At 52.2% G+C, this 24,838-nt stretch overlaps 1 protein-coding gene across 1 annotated transcript in view; it reads right to left on the bottom strand.

Annotated features, from left to right (window-relative positions):
- The window catches only part of PLXND1 (plexin D1), a 67,536-nt gene that overhangs the window by 12,474 nt on the left and 30,224 nt on the right, over positions 1-24,838 (bottom strand). Inside the window, exons 11-26 of the mRNA XM_066557872.1 lie at positions 24,475-24,568; positions 21,932-22,095; positions 21,023-21,174; positions 20,783-20,882; positions 17,607-17,746; positions 17,102-17,269; positions 15,133-15,223; positions 14,711-14,986; positions 13,667-13,816; positions 10,719-10,833; positions 9,615-9,722; positions 8,852-8,964; positions 7,574-7,681; positions 6,904-7,034; positions 6,386-6,584; positions 654-800 (exon numbers count right to left, since the gene is read on the bottom strand). Coding sequence (XP_066413969.1) covers positions 654-800; positions 6,386-6,584; positions 6,904-7,034; positions 7,574-7,681; positions 8,852-8,964; positions 9,615-9,722; positions 10,719-10,833; positions 13,667-13,816; positions 14,711-14,986; positions 15,133-15,223; positions 17,102-17,269; positions 17,607-17,746; positions 20,783-20,882; positions 21,023-21,174; positions 21,932-22,095; positions 24,475-24,568 — 2,256 coding nt within the window. The remainder of the gene's footprint in view (positions 1-653; positions 801-6,385; positions 6,585-6,903; positions 7,035-7,573; positions 7,682-8,851; positions 8,965-9,614; positions 9,723-10,718; positions 10,834-13,666; positions 13,817-14,710; positions 14,987-15,132; positions 15,224-17,101; positions 17,270-17,606; positions 17,747-20,782; positions 20,883-21,022; positions 21,175-21,931; positions 22,096-24,474; positions 24,569-24,838) is intronic.

The raw sequence follows: 24,838 nt of genomic DNA, 5'->3' as shown, positions 1-24,838 counted from the left end.
ACCTGTGGTGTCTGCACAGCTCTGGTTGGTGCGCCCTGGGCCCCATGCTGATGGAAATCAGGCTGAACTAATGTGGCCATCAATGCTTTACAGCATGAGAAGCACTGATTTACAGCCTCAGGGACTGAGGGCTCTGTTGACCAAGGTGGGAGAACACAGGGAGCAACAGAGCAGCCCCATCTCATGTTGTCTTGGTAATGGGGTTTGACCACCACAGGCAGCAGGAAGGGTCAGCCCCCATTACCAGCCGTGTCCTCAGCTGCTTGGCTCCAACTGGTGATTAACAGGACCACCAAAGCTCATTGCTCAGCCTCTGCTTGATGCAATGGGACAAGTTCCACTGCTTAACCAACGCTGAGCCTGCTGCAGGATGGGTCTGCTGCAGTGTATGGAGCCCTTGAGAGCTCCTGGACAGCAAGACAGGCAGCTGTGAGGGGCTACAGGCTGCCACAGACACCCGCTCGGAGACCAGGGAGGCACAGCTATTGCCTCAGTTGCAGCCCAAAGCTGCAGGGCAAGGAGAGCAGCTCTTTCTATAAGAAATCCTCTCCTCCTTTTGTCTGGGTGCGTCCTCCTCTCACCAGCTGTGCAGACCTAAACGCTGTGAGCATGGCAGCTCCCTCTCACCCCAGCTCTGGGGAAGCCCCACTCACCCTCGGCTTTGCCTCTATGTTCTCCCTCAGCAGCCACTCCTCGTTGAGGGTGTACCTGGCCTTCCCTGTAATGGCATCGATGGAACCCTTGTTAATCTGCTGTTTGATGGCACAGATCAGCAGGAAGAAGGGCTCTCCAACTGTCTCCTGGGGAGAGGAAAGAAGACCAAGTCAGCACACTGGACCTGGTTGTGACAGGTCCATCAGCAACACGGCAGGGACAGGCTTTGTGTGGACAGTGAAGGTGCCTCTGCACACCGGGGAGCAGGACTGGTCCACCCCTGGTGCTGCAAACACCTGGTGGGGGCCACTGCCTCCCAACTCCCACTTGCCTCTCTCTGAGGCTGCTCAGAAGTTTTCAGACTTGTGGCAACATGACAGCGCAGATGGGGAAGAGGACACAACAGCCAACAACAGCCGCAGGCCATTTTTGGGGATGCTGTAGCTGTCAGCATCAACATACCCCATCCAAGTTCTGCAGCAAGCACCGGAGCTGTGGAGTGCCACCGACGGGCTGTGCCAGCCTGTGCTGTCTCAGGGGCAGAGCTGGGGTGCTGCTCAGAAAGCAGGGGCATATGCACGGCTGTGCTGAGCAGGGACGTGCACACATGATACTCAGCAAAATGCAAATGTGCATTAATTTACATGTGAATTACACAGGAACAGGGAGAATCTAGCATACTGTGCTACAGAGATGCTTCCTGCAATCTGACAGGGTGCAGACTGTACAACATGCTGCACTCAGCAGGACAAGACAGGGCTGGTGTGCACAAAAATCCAAGAACAGAGATATTTGGGCATCCAGCTTTCTAATGAACATGTCAGGCAAACCCCTCATTGCACAGCCTGGCTTGAACTGAACTCCATGGGAGTGAGCCCACAGTCTGGGCCTGTGGCTCTGGGAACCAGCGTTCATACTTCTCATACCACAGCAGAGCCCTCATCACAGCAAAACAGAGGATCAAGGTCAACAAGCTGTTCCCATGTGACAGCAGGCAAACACACCATTTAACTCCTTACATTCATCAAACCTAAGTTCATGGGAGAGAGGTGAACTGTGGCACTCCTGCAGCAAGAACGAAAAATATAACAGGGAGCAGCTATTTCTGATGTGATTCAGCTACACAGTATAATGCCAAATTTCTGAGCCACTTCTGCCTGCTGCACTGATGTGCAAGGGAAACACAAGCTATTTTCTTAAGGAACTCTTCAGTGTTAGAGTACATCCCATTCTCCCTAATGCTCACGTTCAATTTCCTTCCAAAGAGGCAAGTGCAAATTGTGCACATTTATGTATTCTGAGCCTCCCCCCTGCACACACACAGGCCTGCCATCTGAGAGCCTGCTCAAGACAACAGATACCCCACGGTTTTGATATTTCTCAGCTAGGAACTGCTAAATCCTGTTCAATCTGCTTCTTAATTAAAACTTGGTGATTCTTTTATTCTAATTGCCCTATAAAATTGCTAATTGCTAAAGCAATTAGTTCGATGTCAATTTGGATGCGCTGCATTTGGTGTGGTTGATGATAGGGTGATACAGCAGGGCTGTCAGTGGGCACACGCCGTCTGTGCCAGCAGGGCACTCACAATTCACTTCCTTGTCAAGGGTAACTTCATGAATACTGGGAAGCTCCCTGGGTCTGCTGCAGGGGTTTAATGATTCCTGCAATGCTCCTGTGAGCAAGCAACACAAAATGGGCTCAGAGCAGGGCTGCGGGTGCTGGAATGCAGGAAGGCATGGCTTTCAGAATGTAGAGGAAGGTGTGGACTCAGGAAGTGGAGAAGCTGAGCATTGCAAGGAGTGAAGAATGTGCAGAAGACACAAAGAGCTCATTTTGGAGAGAAAAGCAGAAGCAAGATGTAACAAGGGGACAACACTGACATGGAGACCTCCTCGGACTGCAGTACCACTGCCCTCATACTGCAAATTGCAGGACACCACTGGCTGGCCCTGCACACAGAGTCATCAGTCTCTGACACTGGCCATGCCACCAACAGGAACCCTGTTTGTGTCACATGTGAACAGGGACAAACCTGAGGCTAAACTCAGGGCTGGGCTCTGGAGCCTTCCCATCCCCGCCATGGGCAGCTCCAGCCACAGGGAGACTGCAGTGTCTCCAAAAACCTTAAAAAAGGACGAGTCCTACTGATATGGGAGCTGTTATGGGTGGAAATGAGCATGGGCTGAGCGGGTCAGGGCTGGCCCTGGGCACCCTCCTGCTCACACGAAGCTGCCCTGGAAGCCGTGGAGCTGGGGGTCACTGCAGACCCTGCAGGGTGCACGGGCAGCCCAGGCCAAACGTTCCCACAGGGGACACAGCTCCACTGCACACAGCGCTCCACCACCGAGATGCTATTTCTGTTTGGCTTTTGGGCTTTCAGGCTCAGGAACTGTGGGATTTCAGGGAAATCTGCAAAAGTGCTAATCAGACAGCGAATTTCAAAGCGGGGAAAGAAGGGCTGGCAGGCAGGGACTAGAGATAAAATGGCAAACTTGTGAAACCTCCAGCATCGTTCGGAAAACTCATCTGGAAAGGAATCAAAACTGTCTTTGGACTTGGCTAGTTAGGAGAAAGGAAGTTTAACCAGAAGAGATCAGTGCTGATTCAGGACAAAAAAATACTTAAAAAAAACACAGTCTGGGGCCTTTTTTTCCTCCTATTGTGAATGTATTTTAATGAGACTTCATTTTCATTTTTGACTGAACTGTTATGGGCCTTTAAAGCCACCCAGGGCACTGAAATAACTGCAGTAATGGAAAGCACAGTTCAGGCTGGCAGGACTTGAACTGTTCCACGCACACGGAGCGTGGGAGGGCTTCGTTTTTATGTGCTTGGGAAAACAAAAAGGTTTAGAGCACAGACTGGATTCACATGCTGCTGCCCTATTAACACAATTCTGACAAGTTATTATAGATGTCCTCCCAGGAACACACTACAGCCATTTCCAAAATGTTTTGGTGAGCCTAGGGTAGGAACAGCACAGAAAACAGCTGCTTATCCCAAGTGTCTGCTAATTTTGGGACAATTATCTGTTTGTATTCTGTGAAGAACCAAACCTCCATCCCACATGCAAAACTTGGGTAAGCTTGGACCCAGACATAAAAGCCAAATTCCAGAACCCTACTTTTCCTTTAACCCCTGTTAGGAGCCAGGCACAATGGTACCATGGTAGCTCATGGAGAAGGCTTTCTTTTAAAGCTTTTTCCACCAAAACTGTAGCACAAAGTAGAGACGTGGACCATTTCCTCTACGATTCTCACTCAGTTCTGCAGCCGCAGAGTTCTGCTCTGATTGTGCAAATGCTGCAAGTTTCCTGAGCCCCCGTGCCTCGCAGCAAGCCCCTGCCAGCTCATCCCAACCCCTCCCACGCTGAGCCAGCCCCTGCCACTGGACTCCATCGCCTTCAGGTGCCCTCCACATGTGCAGGCCACGAATGCCTGTGGCCAGCAGCTCCTTCCCAGCTGAAGACAGCTCCTTCAAATCATTTTCCCCCAAAACACAAATGGACGGGCTGTTAGGCAGAGCATTAATGTGAAACAAATGTTTTGAGCATGTAGCGTTGACTTACAAGGGAAAATACAAGCACTTGGAATTTTTCCACTGCACAACGGCGGGGACTTTCACAGCAGCTGTTTCAAATAGACATTGTGATTAATGGGGATAATTCAGGAATGAAAACCAGGCCCATCATCACATGTCTGACAGAGCAGAGCTACAGGCAGGCAAGCCTTCTTTTTAACCAAGAAATGCCTCTCTGAAGGCAGCAGAGTTTGATCCTTAGGAACACAAGGCACATGGGAGGCCTTTGGCTATCACTGCCATTTACATCACAGCCCTGAGCTGACACCAGCCGTGTGGAAGGAGGTGCTGTCTGTTCACCACAGCAGCTCCATCCTCATTTGTGTGGTGGGGAAGATGCCAGCTCTGCTGATCTGGATCAAGCTCCTGTCCCCTTGCACAGCTGGGCTTGTGTCACCTGGGATAAATTTTCTCTCCAGACACTCCTGTCTGATCAATTATTTTCCCTTTTCGCATTTCAGGAGCAGCTCAGTGTCGCCTCTGATCCCACTCTCACTGTGGAGCATGTGAGATATCAGAGTCTCCTGGAAATCAACTTCATTGTGCATTTGCTTTCAGAGATGGGAAAGAGGCTGCAGCAGTGCTCTGCAATGCCATAGCTTCAGGCTGGACACGGGAGCCCTGCAGGGGACTGCAAACAGTGTGTAGCCTTAGCCCCTGCCAAGAACCTGCTGCAGGTGGATGAAAATGCACATTCAGCCAGCAGCCCAGCAGCTCTGCAAAGGACCCAGTCACCTCACAGGACCTCACAGCCCTGCTCCCACCATACCCTGTTCTCGTCCTTCCTCTGCGGGCTGGGGGAAGGCAGCTCACAGCCCACAGCCCACAGCTCACAGCCCACAGCAGCACTGCCCAGCTCTGGGGATGGCCACAGCCCCCCGGGCATGGCCACAGCCCCCTGGCCCCAGACCAGCCTGCAGGAATGGGCAGCTCCCACCCGGTGCTGAGTGTGGAGCTCCTCTCCATTAGTGAGCCGTGTAATGTGCTCAAGCCTTCAGGCCCACGTGATAAGGCTCCACTTTCCTCTTTTTCTTTTTTCCCTGGGAAAGCCTTCTTGCACAATGTCCATTTTTAGCACAAGCTAGAGCTGGATCAGATGCCTCACATGTGGTCTCCCCTCCCCAAAAGGGAAAATCAGCACTTTTTTTTCTCCAGTGGTTAACTACAGGCACAAAATCTGAAGATTAAAAAAATTTACTAATTTCCTCTTTTCTATCCTTACAGGCTGGATAGCTGGGCTACACTGGCACAGTCATCCTCATCCACTCCTGTAACTCTTCTTTTATTAGACTGGCTAACTGTGTCGGCTAGAATGAAAGATTATGAACTACAAAACCACTGGCTTTAGGAAAAAAAAGTGATCATCTGGGATCAGAAGACATCACAATATGTAAGAAGACAATATAGAACCACTTCTGTGGATGTAGACAACACTTTGGGAAAAGAGATTTTTTCAAAGGCTTTTTCAAGGCTCTTCCCGTGGGCATAATGGGGTATCCTCCAATTAACTGCTGTGGAATCAATTAAGTTATTGCTCAATTCTTCTGGGGAATTCCAAACAGAACTGGCAAATGTTGGAGATAAAGCACTGAGCAGATGGACTGCTGATGGCTCTGAGATGCCAAACATTTTCCTGCTCATTACCGAGAGAAGACCTCAGCCTTCTGGGACAGACACCCCACCTCTCCTGCTCAGATTTGTGCAGAACCACGAGGATGCCTCTGCATAAGAGGCCCCACACACCAGTGGGCACTGATACAGAGCAGCCCCTGAGCCATTCTGAGCCTCCCGGGGCAGACACAATGACTGGCCAGCATGGCTGTGCCAGCTGGTCACAGAAACAGCACAAAACCACGTGGGCCCCAAAACCTCCAGCCACTCTGCTTATTCTTCAGTCCCCTATGGCTCTTCTCAAGCACAGTGAAAATACTGATCCATGCTCTGGCCTACCATGAAGACTGAGCTCACGAAAATCCTGGGCAGAACTGGAGAAGCAACTGAACTTCAGGTTGCTTTCCTACACCTGAATCATTCAGTTTGCCAAGTGTTAGTGACCATGTGAGTGGCACTGCTAGCAAGTGTCAGGTCCTAGGCTACCCCCTGCATCCCTCATCCCTGCTCCCACCACAGCAGGGACTGGTTCTCTTACTCTGAGATAGCTGTACATGCAGATGGACATCCAGTTGGTGAGCATCTTCTCCACCACAGATTCTGTCCTCCTCAGCATAAGCTTGGGGTTTTTGGAAGCTGAAGCATCTATTAGATCCACCAAGAGGTCCTTCATGATGCTGGTGTAATACTCCAGTTTCCCATGCAGTGCAATAGTAAGAAGGGAGGCCAGGTTACACCTGAAACAGAGAATGATACAGGACTCAAGCCCCAGTCCAACGAGACTGAAGTGCTGACTGGCACTAAAATACCCAACACACAAAGGCAGTCTTTCAGACAATCTTCATGAGCCTTCTTAATGGTGTTAGAAGTTCTAACCCTCATTCAATGCTGCAGGACCTCAGGTCAGCTTGCAAACTCTTACTGGTAAGCCAAATCAGTGAGTGCTCTACAGGGTTTATGGCCACCCATCTCTAGCAGAAATGTGTAGGCTAGTGTGACTCAAGCATCCACTGAAACACACAGTCCCAGACAAGTCTTTGGTTCTGAAGCTTGTACCTGTCTCTGACAGCAAAGTCCTTCTGTTGCTCGAGAGCATGGACAAATACGATGAGAAAGTGCTTGTTGTTGAGTAAGGTGGAGAACAGAGAAATTCCTTCTTCCATGTTGGGTCTGCAGTTCTCAGGGATCTGAACAAAAATTTAGAAGGCAGATTAAGAAAACCCTGCTTGTTGTTTTCCTCCACATTTTATCCCTCCTGATGGCAGGGACACCCCTACTGAGCACAGAGATACTACATAGAAGAGCCCTTCTTCCCTCTACCTGACACAGCCAGCAGCTTTGCTGGCAAGGAACACCAGCTGGGCCAGTGGCAGTGGCCATTCCTTTCTGTTCAGCACTCCTGACGATACCTGGAGCACTGTGGCCAGTTTGGGCCTCCCCACTACGAGACAGATGGAGCAAGTGCGGCTGAGGGCTAACAAAACAATTAGTGGCTGTACAAGGAGAGGTGAAGAGGCCTGGGTTTGGTCAGCTTTCAGAAGTTCTAGGGAGACTTTACTGCAGCCTCAGGGTTACAGAGCCAGGAAGGATCCCAGGCCAACGCTTCTCCACGCAAGAGCAGATTCACAGATCTGCCTTCTGCAGCCAGCCAAAGCTGATCCAGTGCTGGTCTGTGTTAATGGTTAGCCACACCCAAAAGTGTTGGTTCTGCTAGTGGGTTACTCACCTTCCACTCCCCCACCAGGAGGGGATGTGTTTCCTGGACCTGGGAGCCCACCTGCGAGCTGAGCTGCTGGGATGGCAGGATGTAGCACTCCTCGTAGAGAGAGGAACACTGCAACCAAGCACAGCGTTAGGGGAGGGCACTGAGGGCTGTGCACCTCAGGGGAATAAGATGGGGAGACATGTCACTGGGACTAAAGCCACCCATTCCAAAGACATGCACGGGGCTGGCTTATGGAGCCTTGAAACGCTTTGCAAGAGCCTCCTGAGTGAGCAAACACCACAAGGATGGGGGGAGGCAGACGTCTGCTCAGATGCAAGGCTGTGAGGGCAAGGAGACTGCAAATAGAGTAATGTGACAGCTAGAAAACTCCCAGAAGAGAAAGCTTTACAGAAGATTATATCAAAATAGAGGAGTTCTGGGTGTTTCAACATATGTAACTTTTAAAACAGATGGGATAAATGTTTAAATATCTAGCATTCATATACCAGCCTGAATCTTAAAGCCTCTAGTGTGCAGAGATATGGAGACTGGGTAACTGAAAAACCTGAGTAATAGCTACTAATGAAACACTCTGCAGTCATAAATCATCATCTCAGTCCTCAGCACTGACACACAACTGCCTCGGGGGTGAAATACAGCCGCAGTGAAGGGCACACAGCCACAGGCGGAGCAGCCGGGGACGGGAACGGCGGCACCAGCACGTCTGCTGCAGGACCCCGGGCAGACAGACTGGGACTGCGTGCCCAAGGGACCTCTCACTGGGAGCACCACGCACACAACCCTGGACAGGGAGGAAGGGAGAGACAGAGACATCCAAAGAACTCCTGAGGACTGGCCGAGCTGCTGGGAATGCTTGGGGACACCCTGCATGGGACGAAAAGCCTCTCTCCTGATTGCCAATTCACCCTTCAGCCACCCTTCAGCCTCTGCTGAATGGAGTGGGGTGACACTGGAGCCCTTGAGGAGGAGACCCCAGCACTGTGCTTGTGTGAGAGCTCTTTCACAGGAGGTGTGCAATGGCCCCAAACAGGCAAGCCAGAGCAACTCCTGGGACAGTTGCCGCCAGCTTCTGTCATGTGCAAGCAAGCCCGATCTCGTATGACACCCCAGGAGGTGCGGCTCCACTTTTGATGATAATTAAGGTTGAAATATGTGACAAATAAATACATAACAGTGGAATGATTTTGTGACACTGTAAAAGCCCTGTAGCAGAGCCCTAAACTGGGTGGGACATATCTGGGAGCAATGAGGTGCCCGTGACACGCGCTGTCTCCTTACTTTGGGGAAGAATGTCCTGGTGACAAAGTGCTTGTACTCCAGGAAGGGGATCCCCTGGCTGCGGTTTAGCTCCTTGGTCAGGTCTGTCATGTCTGTCTGCAGCTCTGCAAAACCTTATACAAAGAGACCCACAGATGGTGAGAGCCCAGTCCTTCACCAGCCGAGAGAGGCTGGCACTGGAAAGCAGGGCACATCCCATCTCTGCCCCCTCACGCCACGTCCTTGCGGGGGCTGAAGCCTTTTGCTCTGAGCAGCACATTCCCATCGGGGTTTAACCACCACACTGTACACCTTGCCCCAGCTTGACAGAACATTCTCTGCCCCAGGAGCCCCAGTGCCCTCAGCACAGGATGTCAGCCGATGTGGCAGGATTGTGGACGTGGGGTGGTGGGTGCCAACACCTGGAACATTTCTGCCATTGCTCTATGAGGAGCATGCTGCAGTTTCTGTTGCGCCCAAGAGGAAAGCACACTGAAGGTTAGCATGACCTTCAAGTAACCCTCTGACACAGCCAAGGGCAGAGAAGCTGGTGGCACTGGAGATCAGTGGTTTGTCCAAGCCAGGCAGCAGGACAGTGGCAGGGCCACACTTCCAGCCACTGAGCCTCATTCCCAAACCCTGTAAAAACTCACAGGCGATCACAGAAATTCTCCTACAATTAGTTCTATACACTTCTACAGAGCACAAGGTGAATTGCTTCAAGCCTGCTAACCTGACATCTCGCTCCTAGCCATGGTTCCTTGGCACCCAGACAGTGACTTACCTTTGCGGATTTCCTCGCGGATCTGTGACTCCATCTCCTCCATCTGGAGCAGGGTTTTCTGCCAGTAGCGCTCAGCTCTGCGGCTCTTTGTGCAGAACACAAAGAGAGCTGGAAAAGAGGAAGAGAATAAGCCTTTTGGAGCCGGGCTTAGGAGCAGCTGCAACTGGGATCAGAGCAGTTCTCTCTGACACAAGTGCAGAAAGCTAAATCCAGAGTTGGTTTCACACCTACCAGCAGACTGGTATCTGCTCAGGCAGTTGTCGATTATCTGTAAATAAGTAGAACCAGCTGGAATTTAATGATCGTGCTGTAACTGTCATCTTCAATTTAGGTCTGGGCTGTCGGTATTCAGCTGAACTGTGTATTAATGTGTTCCAGCTGATTAATGAATACAGAATTGAGGACGTTTACCACCTGTATTACAGTGTTCATATCTGACAGTCTTCCCGTGCCTCCAGAAATATGTTACTAATGATGGGTGATGCATCTAGTAAATGGGGTGCATTAGAGCTTTTGTTAAAAATAAATTAAATCCTTACTCTAAAGCCCTCATTTGCTGTGAACTAGCAGGTTTCTTGCTGCGCAGTCATTCTGGGCATGTGATGAGCAGGGACCCTAGCCCAAGGACAAAAGTGTGCAGCACAGCTTCCAGCCAGGTACATACACTAATGTGCCTGCTTCAGATTTGCAGCTAAGGATGCTGGCTCTGCTCTTCCTATTCAGCCAGGCACCTGCCACTGCTTGCTCCTGATGACAGGATCTTGGCCTAAGAGCACCTTTAGAATGGTCTGGGACAATCATGCCTGTGACCAAGATCAGTTTCTCACATCCTTCTTTATTTTGTATTATAGTAACTACTGAGTATTTGGGGAAAAGGGTAAGTTTATAAATATCACAGGTTGAAGTAACAGAGTTGAGCTGTGGTTTCAGCCAGGAAAAGCTCTGTGCTGCAGGGAGCTGTGTCCTGGCACTAGCTGTGTGCCATACCTGCGGCACCCAGACTAGTTTCAGGTACTGCACAACTGCAGCACTCAGAGTTCACACCTCCACATGCTGAGAGAAAAACCTTGCCACAGCCTGGAAACACCTCGTTCTTTCCCTTACCTACAACAGAGAGGACCAGCAGGATGCTGCAGATAACGATGGAGACAATGATCGCGGTTTCTCCTCCCCCAAGGTGCAGCATGGCAATTGTGTAGTTGAACTTTCCAACTTGGATCTGAGGAAGGAGAAGGAGGCAGGAAAAGCAGGGGCTGAGCAGCATGTTGCCAAAGGGCTGGGAGCAGGGAGGGACACGGGGCAGCACTCAGAGACCTTCACCCGCGGACTCTGAGCGAGCTGGCACAGCCTCCCAGGCCCGGAGGGAGGGAGGCCGGGCTGTGCCTCTCACTGCCAGGCCTTGGGCACTCTCCAGGGAGCCCAGCTCCCTTCCTGTGCTCTGGGGGATGCCAAGGCCACACCCAGCAGGCTGTGATGCTGCAGTGGTGCCCCTCCCAGTGCCAGCACAGGGCTTTGGTGGCAGAACTGCGGGTCCCATGGCCCCACTGCACCTGCCCCAGAAGAGACAGCCCTTTCCTAGAGAGCCCATGGCACTGCACAAGGCTGCCTGTGCTGCTCTTACTAGAAAATCACTTCCATTAATCATCAGCTTCTTTATGGCTCCGAACAGCGTTTGGAGCCCTGCTGCACTCGCCTTTCTCCTCCCAAATCAGAACGGCTGCCGCCCAGAAGAAGTAGGGTTAAGAAACTTTTAAGTCCTTGAAATACAAATAAACTTAGGGAATAAAAATAAACGAGACCATAGACGAGTAATGATCTTGTGGCTAAAGCAGTGAAAGGGGTGTCAGAAGATGCTGGCTCTGCTCCCAGCCTGTACTTCTTGTGACAACAAGCACAAACCACTAGAGCTCAGTCCTTGGGTCTCCTGATCTCCAGAAGGGAAGAGGCCAGCACACATCACAGGCTGGCAAGTTACTGGGTGCCATTTACAAACAGCTCTTTGGGCCTTTGGGATGAAAGGATTCCACAGCATCATCTGATAAGGAAAACTCATGACCACACAAGGCTTTCGCTTCTGGAAATGTGAGTTTCACTTCTCCCAAGGAACGAGAAGTGAGAGAAACTTGAGAAAAAAACCCTTGAAATTAGGTAGGGAAGAGCTCCAATATCTTATTATTTTAATTAATCATTTGATTAATCAAAATTAATCTTGATTTCCTGTGTCATGGAACACCTCTGGGTAAGGTGCCCACTGGGGTGAAATTCCAGCAGCTCTCAGCCACTGGACCAAAGCTGTCCCACAAGCAGGACCTTCCCACCACCTCCACCACCAGACACACAGCTGGATCCTGAGGGAAATCCAGCCCTAGCGCTGGGAGCATCGGTGAGGGCATGGCTGCTGCCAGGGGGAGGCTCCAGGCACTGAGAGCTTTGGTCTCTACCCTGGCACATTGTCCAAGAGCCATGGTGCTGGCCAGGGACAGGAGCCACAGCACTGCAAGAGCACCTGGGCAGGTTTACTCAGCAGCCTCACAGCCACATGCCCAGCCTCAGGATCGTCACTTTTTCCCTCTGAAATGCTGCAATGAGGCAGCTCCTTAAGGTGTTTTGAGCCTTTCTTCCCTCACCAGCTCAGCCTTTTACATTTTTCAGAGAAAAAAATCCCTCAGCTACTGTTTAGTTCAATGCTTAAACTGTTTGGTCATAAACAAAGATGAGCCTGAATGTCTTGACAAGTCTCTCTAGTGTAGCTGGACAGCTCTACTCAACCCTCAGTGCGACCCAGGCAAGGCCCCTGCAGATCCTGCCCTGTGTCACCAAAGCCATTTCTCATGTGTGACAAAGCAGCAGCCACTCGTGGAATGGCAGGCAAGGGCCCCAGCCATGCCTGTAGGTTTAGTAAGGGTGCACAGGTATGAATATAAGCAGATTAATTAGCTGCCCTTTCATTGCTGGTGCACTCTGAACACCCTTGTGATATTTAGGGCTGGGTATCACTCTCCTGCTTCCTGGGGACTTGCCGTGGTTGGTTAATGTCACACCAAGACTAGCAAATTCAAAAATTCCTTTTCTTCCACAAAGGAATTCCCCTGTTTCTCAGTTCTTAAAAAAAAAAAAGAATTTAAAATTTACCCTGTTTAAAATTCCTGTTAAGATGACTCAAGAAATTCTGTTACTTCTGCATTTCCATGTTTCCAGTTTGCAACAGAATTTCATACACCTCAGACTGCTGGCAGTAAACTGGACAATCCTGTCAGCAAATTGGCAGTGCATTGTGCCTTTCTCCTGGGCAGCCCAGCTCCAGAGCTCTGCAGGTGCCTCCAGCTCTCCTTGCCCTCCCTGCCCACGCCTCAGGCTCCCATCCATCCCCTGCCAACACACGGACTGGGAGAGGGCAGCGGGGTCTCCCACGGGGGTGGAGGCATTTTCTCTCCAGATACAAAGAGCCATGGTCACATCCCTGCGTGGCCACGGGCTGGGTATGACACGAGGGAAACTGAGGCAAGCACAGCAGCTCAGTCCAGCCCTCTGGGAAACAGGACAGTAACCAAGTGTGGGCAGTTGCAGACACAAAGAGCAACAGCAGCCCTGAACACTGAACTCTGCAGTAAGAAAGCAGCAGCCTTTGGAAGCCCTGAGTGCTGCTCTCACCCGCCCGGTCAGGGGCCCAGCTGGGTGAAGGCTGGGCTCTCATGGCCACCCGTAGCCCTTCTGCCGGTGGGGCAGAGCCGATGGCTTAAAGCTGCAAGGAAATCCCCAAACACATCCCATGAGGAGCAGGAAATCAGGGCAGGTGACAAAACCTCACATGCCTGAGACCTCAGTGTGCCTGTCAGAGCTGAGCAGCCTCCCCGGGCACAGCGCCGGAGCTCAGCGGGCAGCGCTGGCTTGGAGCAGCCCTCAGCCTGGCCCCTGCAGCCTGCTGGCCACTGCCCTGCGGCAGCACAGCCCGCTTTGGGCACCGTTCCCCTGCGCAGCCTCCTGCAGGGTGCGCTGGGGCTGGCAGGGAGCGCAGTGTGCAGGGACCCCCTGCCCGCAGAGCCCCCACTCACCGTCACCGGCAGCTGCCTCTGCGAGGAGCTCAGCGACTCGTTGATGGAGCAGTGGATGACTTTGTCTGAAACAATCTGGATCTCACACGAGATCAGGCCGATTTTCACCTGGTATTCATTGCTCTCCAGGCCCAGGCTGTCAGGTTCTTTCTAAAGGCAGGAAAAAAATCAGGATGTCAGGCTGCAGCATAGCAGTCAGAATGGCAATCGATCTTCCTGCTTTACTTTCCATATTCCCTGCTGTTTTGCAGACCTGGGAAGACTCTCCCTCACCAAGGACATTTTTCCAGCACTCTGCAGGAAAGCCAAAACCAGGCCATTCCCCATTTTCCTGTTTCCCATTCTTCACTCAGCATGGGGCATAGGATGAACAAGCCCCTCATGGAACCTGGAAAAATCTGCTTTTGATCGGGCCTGCTGTGCCTGGAAGATAAGGATGTAAGCACCCATCTGGGAGGGGGGAAGGATGTACAGCGGAGGGGACAGCCAGGGGATGCGCCTGCAAAGCCTGAGAAAGGGGGAGCACATTGCAAACCATTAGGATATCCTGCAGCAAACAATGGCCTTTGAATTACTATTGCTCATTGTCCAGGCCAATCAGCTTCTGCACCCCAACTTCCTTGTGAGCTGAGCTGAATTCAGTAGCCAAAAGAGAAGAATGAATGATCTGTTTCTGCAGGAATAAACACCTATTGTCAGGCCCTTCTGCAGCACCTGCCTGGTTTCAGGCCAGGGCACTGTAGTTCTTTTCCACATGTCCAGTATTTATTTAGCCCCTTGCTAGAGCACCCTCCCCAGGCAGCTCTCTGGCATCATGCCTGAGAAGGCTTCCCCAGACCACGCTGCATATCCTGGGGTGGAGAGGTGCAGAAGCTGCAGGCTGAGCCAAAATCAGCTGCTCCTGCTGCCCCAGTTCCCATCCACCCCTTTCTCTGTCCTGTGTCTGTGGACAGTCCCTGTGCTGGTACTTAGGGCTGAGGAGCTGCCCAGGGTGGAGATGGCAGCACACGGAGAGAAGCAGAGCTGTGACCACCACCCTCTTACATGTATGACCAGAGTTAAGGGCTCGCCAGGATGGTGCTTGATCCACTTCTCCTTCTTGGCTGTGGAGAACTGGGGGTCAGCGTAGTAGCCCAGGCTGAATTTGCTGATGTGCAGGGCCTCCTCGGGGTACATCTCCTCATCCAGGGCCGAGCGCTCGTCAGTGTAGAGGCGCCCGTTGAGGTAGAAATCCACAGGGGCTGGCTTGGTCCCCACAGTGACGTTGGAGGCAGCTGGAGAGGGGCAGGTGATGGCCGTGTCAGTGTGCACCTTGCAGCGCTGAAAGCAGCAGCGTGAGCGTGTCAGAACCCAGCACCAGAGCGCTCCCAGCCCACCCTGAGGCACGGGCCGAGCCCCCACCCTCACAGCTGGAGCAGGCACGCAGCCCTGCTCACCACGGGGCCACACCTGGCCCAGACACCCACCGTGTGCTCCCTGCCGATGCCACGCACAGCCATGGACACGTTCTGCACCAGCCCAAAGCCTCTTCCTTCCAGCGTGATGATCCTGCCCCCGCTGCCAGAAGGGAAGAAAGAGAGGGTGACTGCAGAGGACAGTGCAGCAGTGGGATGTGAGGGCTGCATCCTCCTCCTGTCATTTCCTCAGAGATGTTTCCAAGCTGCCTCAGCAGAAAATGTGACCCAATGGCCAAAGTCTTCTTCCTACTTACAGCAGAAGTAGGAAGCTACCTACACAGCTACCACAATGTCATGGAAGAAAGGAAGGAAAGAGGAGTAGATGCTCTGGTGGAAAGGGGGGAGCCTCTTCCAGCATCAGTGAGCCGTCCCCCTTCCCACTGTCCAGAGGAGCAGCCTCTGCATGCCAGGGTAGGCAGCAGGCATCCTGGCCACTGCCCCTGTGAGTGACCTGCAAAGCGATGGCCAGGACACAGCCCCTGCCCCTGCCCTGCAGCAACCCACACAGAGCTGTGAGACTTGGAGAGGGAAACGTCCCTCATCCTACATCTTCCAGGAAGTTATGATTTAGACCAAAATGTGAAAATTGCTGTGTTTTGAATCTGCTTGGGGGGACTGCAACACATGAGCTTCCCACTGTGCAGTCAACTAACAAGAATAATGAGCAGCTCCAATGTGCACAAGGCAGAGCAAGGGCTGGAGAACCATCACCACTCATCTGCACCCTAGATCAACCTTCCCCATATCACATTTGACTTGTTTGGAGTATTTGCCAGGGAAGAGGCAAGACTCACAAGTCCTGTTATCTGAAGAGCACTCCAGGCACAGTGACTTTGGGCACGAGGCCCCAGGGTTCTCTGAAGCCTGGGGATATCACTGGGAAGTTATGATCCAAGTTTCTCACTAGCCTTTCACATCTGAAGACTAGTGTACAATTTTGCATTGGTTTAGATTTTGGTTATATGGATTATTTTATCAATATGGTAAAAGAAATCAGAACCAGCTAAATTTTCACACAGGTTATTGGCACCTCATGGTCAATAGTCCAGCAATGTGCTGAAGCAGTCAGACTGCACGAGCAACGCCAGAGGCTGGGGAGAGCCTGCAGTTGCCATCCTCATTATCTGAAATTTGGGAACGGCTCTAAGTACCAAGGAAGCAGACTAAGGTGACTGAGAAACACCGCAGTGGTTTCCTTTGTGACTGCAGGCAGGACATTCTTCCCTTGTCTCTTTTTAGACACTGCTCTTGCCACTCAGCAGTTGGAAGCCTGGCTGAGTCATGGCTCTGCCTTTCCCCTAACATTCCCACAGCCTGCAGCCTTGGCATTGTGCTCGGGAACAGAGAGGCAGCTTTGTTCCAAGAGGGTCAGACCACCAGAGCCTGCTCCTGCTCAGCCCTGGCCGTGCTTTCAGCGATGTCCTGTGGCACAGCTGCTGCCCTCCCAGATTTCCTAGTCAGCCCTGGGTTTTTCAGCCTCCACAGGTGAGGAGGGTGGTATTTCACCACGGTATCCAAAGGAACAGAAGTCTGAGAACTCCACTGAGATGTGAAACTAAAAAAACACACTTTAAAAATTAAATACTGTGACCTCGGGGAAGGTTGAAATCCAAAATTACAAATTGCATCTTATCCTCCAGCAGTTTTACTGCCAAGAAAAACCCTCAGGGTCTCATAGAGCCCCCACCTGGGCCTCCCCAAAACACTCACGAGGTGTGCACAGTATTGTTACCAAGGCTGACATTTTTCCACTTGTAAATGCATCAAAATAAGCTATGGACAGTCCTGGTGTGCGACACCTCTTCTCCCGTGCTGGGGTTACCCTGGAGCACGCCAAGAGCAGCCTAAGGCACCCTCTATACCTGCCCACACCAGGGCTGAGAAGCCCCTTTCTCCTGGCAGGACCCTCTCCCCACCCTCTCCCACCGGGAGCTGACCCCCTCTTTCCCGGGCTGCCTCAGCTAGGGCAGGATCTCACCTGATGTGGCTCTTTTTGGGGTTGATGTCTGATATAACCGGGTTCTTCTCATACTTGAAAGTGATGTTGTGGCTGGCACAAGACTTGTTCTCGAACTGCACGCAGACTGGCACAGCCGTGGTGAGCTCCACGGCGGGCATGGTGCAGGTGATGCTGCTGTCCGTGCGGCTGCGTAGGACACGAGGTGAGCTGCAGGGAGCTGCAGGCTGCAGCCTGGCCCGAGCACCCTGACAGGCAGCTGGCAGCCACAGATGACAAGGAGCTTCCAGTGCCGTGCCAACAGCTGTTCCTCCAGGCCTGCTAGGGGCAGCTCCCAGCTCAGCACCCGGCTGCTGGGCCCGTGCACACAGAGGGGAAGGGCAGGCAGGGGGATGCCATGCCAGCATGCAGTGGTGCCCCCCATCAAAACCCTCGCTCTGCCTGACTTCTTGGGGGACAATACCAACCTTCCTAATGCTTGGGCTCTCATCACTACTCCAGTGCCAGCCCCCAGCCCTGCTCTCACCTGAGGTCCGTGCACTGCTTGGAGGAGTTGATGAGGACACGGAGCTCTGAGCCGACATCCAGCCTGCTGCCTCTGATGGTCACTCTTGTTCCTCCTGCCTTCGGGCCATTCAGAGGAGCTATGGACTGCACCACGGGAAGCTAAAAACAAAGGGAAAATCTGTTTTCTAGCCTGGTAAATCTGCAGCTGGATATTCCACACTGTACATGGGAATTGATTCAGAAGTTCGAGTAAGAGTCCAGCACTGTGAGGCTCAAACAGCAGCACAGCAAAAGCTTTTGCTGGCAAGCTTTCAGAAAAAGAGAAGTGATACAAACGCTAAAGAGTAAGATCAAATAAAACCTCTGTGACTCTCAGTGGTCCCTAAATACTCGCTGTAAATGAAACATGGGGCCAAACAGGAGCCCAGGATCTCACCATTCCCTTCAGATTTCCAGCAGGAGGTCCAGAGCCAGTGACAGCATAAGATCCATCAATAAAAGGAAATTTCTACTCATTCCCTCCCTCACCATCTCAGCCCTTCTAGATCCATGTCCTCCTAAATGCAAGGATAATGTTAAAGCCTCACTGGACGATGGCCTTTAGATCAGTAAAATAGCCACCTGGGTTTAGATAATTGAATATCAGACCCCTGCTAAGGAAACTTCAAATCTGCATCTCTTGCGGCAACAGGAACTGAGGGGGAAGTTACTTTGCCTCTTGCCATTTGCAGCATAAATTAGCGTGTATGTTATCTGTGTTTGCAGCCCCTGGAAATCTTCCTGAGATTCATGAGCTGAAGGCTTTGATAACTCACGTGGCGCTGAGCCCTCTTGTCTGCTCACAGGCACCCCAGGAGAGGCTGCTGGCAACATCCCTGCTCCATTTGAGCAGGATAGCCAGAGCAGAGCAAATCATGATCCTGAGACCCTTCCACAGGGCCTGGTGACTCCCTCTCAGACAGACCCACGGGGGCTGGCCCCGCTCCCCCCAGCCCATCCCTTGCTCGTGCAGAGCAGACCCTCGATCCTTGCAGGTGGGCAGTGGAGTGCAGGCTGAGCCTGCTGTTAATGCCTTGCCTGCAGTCTCTGCCACACAAACCCATGTGTTAACATCTATCCTTGCCCTTGTCCTACACTCAGATGGCTTTGCTCCTCTACTGACATTTCTTCTGTCAGTTCTGACCGTCACCCATTTCCACCGGATCTGTTTTGCTAATTTCTATTTCTCTGGTGTCTGCAGGCAGCTGTCTCCTGGCCTTGGCCCTTAACCCACATATTCATAAGTACAGCTACAGCATCAGCAGAGAGGATTATTCCTGTTCCCCAAAGCCCTTCCCCTTAGCCAGAGCCAGGGGCTGCTGCTCTTGGTGCACTGCCAGCACCAATCACCTCCATCACAGCTTTGGCAAATCCAGCTCATCCATAGCCTGCTATAATGTCCTGAAGAAGCCTTTCCCTCCTCCTCAGTACAATTACAGCTGAATTCTGTCTCTTCTAGGCATGTATAATGGGGACTTTGAAAGATGTAGCACACAAACAATATCTGGTATGTCATGAAGTACCTTCTTTGGAAGGGCACTTCTGAAAGGCTTTTAAACTTTTCCAGGCAACTGTACCAATGCCAAAGTTCAGGTCTCACCAAGACCAGCCTCACATGGTATAGGCTACTCCATTTGCATGCCATCAGATGGGAGAGGAGAACCAAGAAAACAAGAGTGTTGCTTGGTCTGCACATGGCATGAAAGCTACTTTACACCTTCATCATGCAGTGTCCCTCCCCAACACGTGCACAAGGCAGGGCACTCCCTCATATGTGCTCCAAGCTTTGCTAAGACAAACAAGACAGACAAACAGAGACAGACAGAGAGACAGCAGTTTTCTACTGTGCCACCCAAGCAGGAAGGGCTCCCCTCTCTCTCCAGGGAGGAGCCTGCTCCCTAAGCTTGCCCCGGAGCTGCCGGCACAGGGCTGCCATGGACCCAGGCTGAGGTCAGGGCCTGGCTTTGTTCAGCATTGGTGCTTCCACAGGTGTTTCCTGAGAGGCTTTTCCTCGCATGTTAAGAGCTGGTGAAGGAGCTGCCCAGCCCTGTTCCACTCGCAGGGTCCCTCTCCCCCCTCTCAGCCAGCAGTGGGGGGTGTGCCAGCTCAGCACACACATCCTGAGGATCCCCAAACCAAGGGGGCTGTTGGGATGTGAACCTGGACACCTGGAAACTGTGGAAATGGGATCTGGGAACTCCTGCTGAGACTGGCCTGGCTGTGCCATCACTCCCCAGCCTCTCCCCATGCAGTGTCAGGCCCGGCTCTGCTGGGTGCTGGGGTGTGCCATGCCTGTGCTGGCTGCGTGCTCTCAACTCCCTGAACTAAATACCAAATCTGTCATTGACTTCAGGGTGGGAGAATCACACTCCATGATCTGCCCCAAGTTCCTCACAGTGGCCACCAGGAATCAAAGTGTTTTCTGGGGCTCCAGGTCTCCTCCCAGGCCAACAACTTGCAGCACAGACTGTCCTGCCCCAGCTGAAGCTGCTGTGGAGGCACAATGGCTCCAAGCACTCCACGTGCTCTCAGCACCCACCCAGCATGGCTGTCCATGAATACTGTCCAAGAAGAAGGTTCATGTTGGGAAGAGAAAAAATGCATGGATTTCTCTCCAGGTTTATAGAGATGAAAGCTATCTTTGTGAAACAGCACAGCACAAAGTTATAAAGGGCTTTTCATTGCACAGTGACATGGGGTTAGCTTCAGTCTAATCCCTACGCATTATTTCATGCAAAAACTAATACAATCTCTGCAGCAAAAATATCAGTTCTAAACAATGTGAGTTTATGGAATGTAACTTACACAGCACAAAGGGGCTTCACAAGTCCCAAAAAATCTCACAGGTTGTAACAACACTTCAGCAAAAGAGGTAGAAGAAAACTGAGTTCCTTTTTATAGCAGGAGAACTGCCAATAGAGCTGGAATGAGACAGACCCCTGCAGGAGCTGAGTCTGGGAGCGTGGCTGTGCTGCCAGCATCCTGCTGTGGTCCTGCCACACCCCACACAGGTAACCACAGGTGAGGTGACACCTCAGCAGCTCCTTAAGTACCCCAAGATGTAGTTGTAGATCCTGTTTCTCAGCCAGCTGGGGGAGGCATGGGGAGCTGCACACCCACTTTAAGGGGCACAGGAATCACCAAAGGAACACTCACCACGTAGGAGTACCGCTCCCTGGACCTCCCCTCCCGGCTCACGTTGACCGTGACCACGTCCGAGAACGCCTCCGGAGCCTCTCCGGTCTGGCACACCACTCTGTGGATGGAGGAGGCAGATGGCAGTGGTGACAGGCAGCAGCAGCTGGCCTCTGCCTGGCCGCAGGGACAGGGAGGGATGGGCATGGGCCAGGGACATGCAGGGGCCGTGGTCCCTCCTCCCCGGCTCCCCCAACTCACGTCTCAGAGACGACGTATCTGTGGGGCAGCGGGGCGCAGAGCACGCCGCCCACGCGCACGGCGCCCGCGATGTCGCTGAAGCGCCGGCCCAGGTTCCTCCCGCGGATGGTCAGCAGCGTGCCCCCCTCCAGAGGCCCCCGCAGCGGCTCGATCTGCAGCACCAAGGGGCAGGGCATAAGGTCAGAGCATCACAGGGCCCCAGAATGGTTTGGGTTGGAAGAGACCTCAAAGATCATCTATGATTCATGCCATTGGCAGGGACACCTTCCACTAGACCAGGTCAGGGGAGAACCAGGAGCTTCTGGCCTTCATCCCTGAGCCAATCCTGGTGTCCAAGCACCACCTGAGCCCTGTGAAGCAAACAGAATCACTCCTCACACTCCTGCTTGCCCAGTGCACCCAACACCAGAGTCTCCTCGCTCCGGCTTGGCAGAGGAGAAACCACCACACTTCTCTGCTGTGTTGGGCAGTGGGGTTTAGTCAAGGATCACTTCAGCTGCAAACACATCTGGGAAGAAACATGCTTTCTTCCACAGACCAGCTTTGAACCCACTCCTACACCACCGGTTTCACCTGACAGCTGCTGCCCCCATTGCTGTGAGGGGACAAAGCATGGTCTGGTCACGGCAACATCCCAGTGCTGCGAGAGGACAGGGGACCGGCCATGATGGTGCTGCTGTTGTTTTTCCCTCTAACACGATGAAGACTGGATCCTGTCACTAGCAAGATGTCCTTGACAGCATAGAAAGCCAGCGAACAATTCAGTGCTGGTCTGGACCCCATCCCGTGCCAGGGCCAATGTGCAGATCCTCCTCAGCTCCAGTGCAGCCAGTCCCAGCCCTTGGCACCACCCACCACCTCACACCATGCCACACTGCGAGCACCCTCCGTGCTGCCTTCGGGTCTTACCTTGCGAATCTCTGGAGGTGGGCAGACTTCAGCGACCTGTGGAGGCTCGGTCTGCAGCCTGCAGCTGGAGCTGCTCTCGCTCCAGAGGCAGCGGTGCCCCAGGTCCTCCCTCCCCAGGCACTGGGAGCAGTCGGCGCTGCCGGTCGCACAGTTGTACACCTCCACTGAACCACCAGAGACAAAGACAGCCTGAGCTCCAGGCCTGAGGCTCTCGCAGCTTTGCTTAGCCTGAGGCAATCCAACCCACACGGCCCCCCCGCTCCCACCACCTGCCCGCTACGTAAATCCCAGGAAAATCTGAAATCCAGCGGATGAGCAGAGCACACAGCAAGACGAGGGAGCCCTTGGCTACCATCCTGCAGATTTCCCAGAAGGCCTGGGCGCTTGTTCACACTACAATATTATTTAGCACGTTCTTTTCTTTTTTCTCCCCCTTGGGAGAAAAACAAGCAACACCCAAACTTGGAACCTTTTGTCAATTAATGCTACATGTTTCCAACTCTCAGCATCTACATGGGAAGCTGCTTGGCAAAGCTGGCTCCATCCTGCCAGGAAAGCAATCACATTGCTTCCACGCTGACAAAAAATGGGGTACTTTGTGCTTTGTACAGGGTTTACAGTCCTTTCCTTCCCCCTGTGACCGCAGACCCCTTTCATTGACTTCTTCCTTCAGATCTGCTCAGCTCAACTTCCATATGTTTTTCTTATACTGCCTTCACATTTCCATTAGCTGGTGCCCTGGGTTACATTTCCTCTCCAGCCTCAAGACTTCTTCCACTGAAGTGTGGGTATCCATGGAGGTAGCAGTCGGAAATGCTCAGGAAACATGGCTTTCACACCCTTTTCCCCACAGGAGACTTTGCAGGAGCACATAAAACACAGAAACAGACACATTTGGCACTTCTGCTCACAGGAGCATCTTAAGGCATTTCCTGAGCAAGTAATGAGTCCCTCAGCCTCAACGCTCTGCTGTGCTGTGCTAATGAAACTTCATCAGCACCAACACTGCCTGTGCCATGCTAACGAAACATCACTGGTACTGAGGGTCTCTCCTATTCTTTACAAAAAAAGCCTATTCCATGTCATCTGCAGTCTCCCCAGGGGATTACACTGGGTGGTTTTCCAACCAATAGCAGATCTTGTATTCCTTCAATGGACTATCAAAACAGAGTATAAAATAAAAGCTAATAAACATTGAAATAATAAACAATAACATCAGTGATTTCATTAAAGACATTTTAAAAGATGCCTATGTTTGTCTAGCAGATCTCTGATGCAAGGCAGTCTCTCGAATGTGACTCACACCAGCCTGAGCAAAGAGAGGAGGAGCCAGAGCAGCACAACAGTCCTGTGGGAACTCCAAATATTCTGGCCAATTCTGATGGATGCAAACATGGCCTATGTAAACGAGCTCCTTCTCCATGCAGGAGGAGGGGAATTCCACCACGCTTTTTCTGCTGTGGTTCCAGCTCCCAGCGCCACCCACACAGAGAACTGAGTTTTTGACACAGCCAAAACCCCATGTCCCACCCCCCTCCTCAGGGTTACCACTGTATTGCGAAATTATGCCCTCTTCTTTCTGCAGAGAAACCAGATCTCATGCCTGCCCATGCTGGTATTTCCAGGTATTTTCACTTTGCAAGATAATCCTCCTCCATTCACAGGGGTTTACCATGGGGAAACTTTTCTATCCTGGTCACTGGCTGCTGGTGCTTGTGTCTTTCTCCCTGTCACAGCTATCCTCCAAAGGAAAGCTCTCTTTGGGCTCTCCTCCTCCTCTGCACTTCAGATAAATCAGCCCCTTCTGCTACAGCTGCTGACACTGGTGAGAGGCAAAGGAGCTCGGGAGTGCTGCCTCCAGCCAGAGCCCTTGGCAAGGGGCACCTCTGGCCGTGCTGCTGTGCCAGCCCCGCTCCGAGGCCGGGCCCTGGGCTCGTCCTGCCTGCCCACCCTGTCTGAGTCTGACTCATTTCGGGTCTGACTGCCTGCCTTCCTCAGTTTGCTGATGTAGCAAGGGCTTTTTTGGGAATCCAGCCACTCTTTGCAGAGACAGAGAACAGGCCAGGGGTGAAATGTGCTTACACATTTTATTCCTTCTCAGCAGAGGAAGCAAAAAGAAGGACTCAGTTTTCACGGCATGTGGAACCTCGGTGCCATGCTCCTGTGAGAGCTGAGGGAAGAGCCCTGCCCCATCCCTTCTCTCCCCGGGAGGAATTCCTCTCTAGCTCACACCCCGACTGGGAGCACCAGTTAACCTGAGCCGTGCACCACTGGCAGGTGAGACCTGAGCTGCCTGCACTTCTGGGCAGGGCTGGACTCTGGCTGGCTGTAACAGGGATGTGTGGGTGCCAGTCTGGGCTCTGGGCTCACGTTCACGGGGGTGACTCTGGGTAAATACGCTTTTTGCATGTGCCTGAGAGAAGGAACTGCGCTGAGCCCACTGGAGCCATGGTTTCTCTCCTGCAGCCATAAACTCTGCCCAGGTTTGAGAGTCGTTCAAGCCAACCAGATGAGAGAAGCATAAACATATTTTCAACTCAGACCTGTCATCATCTCTGGACTGTCGATAAATCTGTCTGGTTTGTCCTTCAGCTGGAGGTTCACTGGGAAGCGATGGCTTTTCTCTGATGTGTGGAGCTGTACACAAAAAGCAAACAAAACCTTATGAAATTCAGTAAAATAGGAAGTTACATACACATACACACACACCCCATAAATTGACCTTTCTTGTGAGGCTTCTTTGACCACTGCTCCTCCAGACACAAGAGTCTTATCCTTAGCAGAAGAAGTGGGACAGCTGTTTTGTTTTAATCATTTTGCTGAAGTCCCAGTAAAGGCCACCAGGACACAGTGCATATCGTGGTGAGCACAGAGCCCTGGGTTGTTGCTATTTTTAGCAGAAATGGA

Source organism: Molothrus aeneus, chromosome 12 (genome assembly GCF_037042795.1).
Source record: "Molothrus aeneus isolate 106 chromosome 12, BPBGC_Maene_1.0, whole genome shotgun sequence".
NCBI classification, from domain to species: domain Eukaryota; kingdom Metazoa; phylum Chordata; class Aves; order Passeriformes; family Icteridae; genus Molothrus; species Molothrus aeneus.
This window is presented reverse-complemented; position numbering and strand designations above follow the sequence as displayed.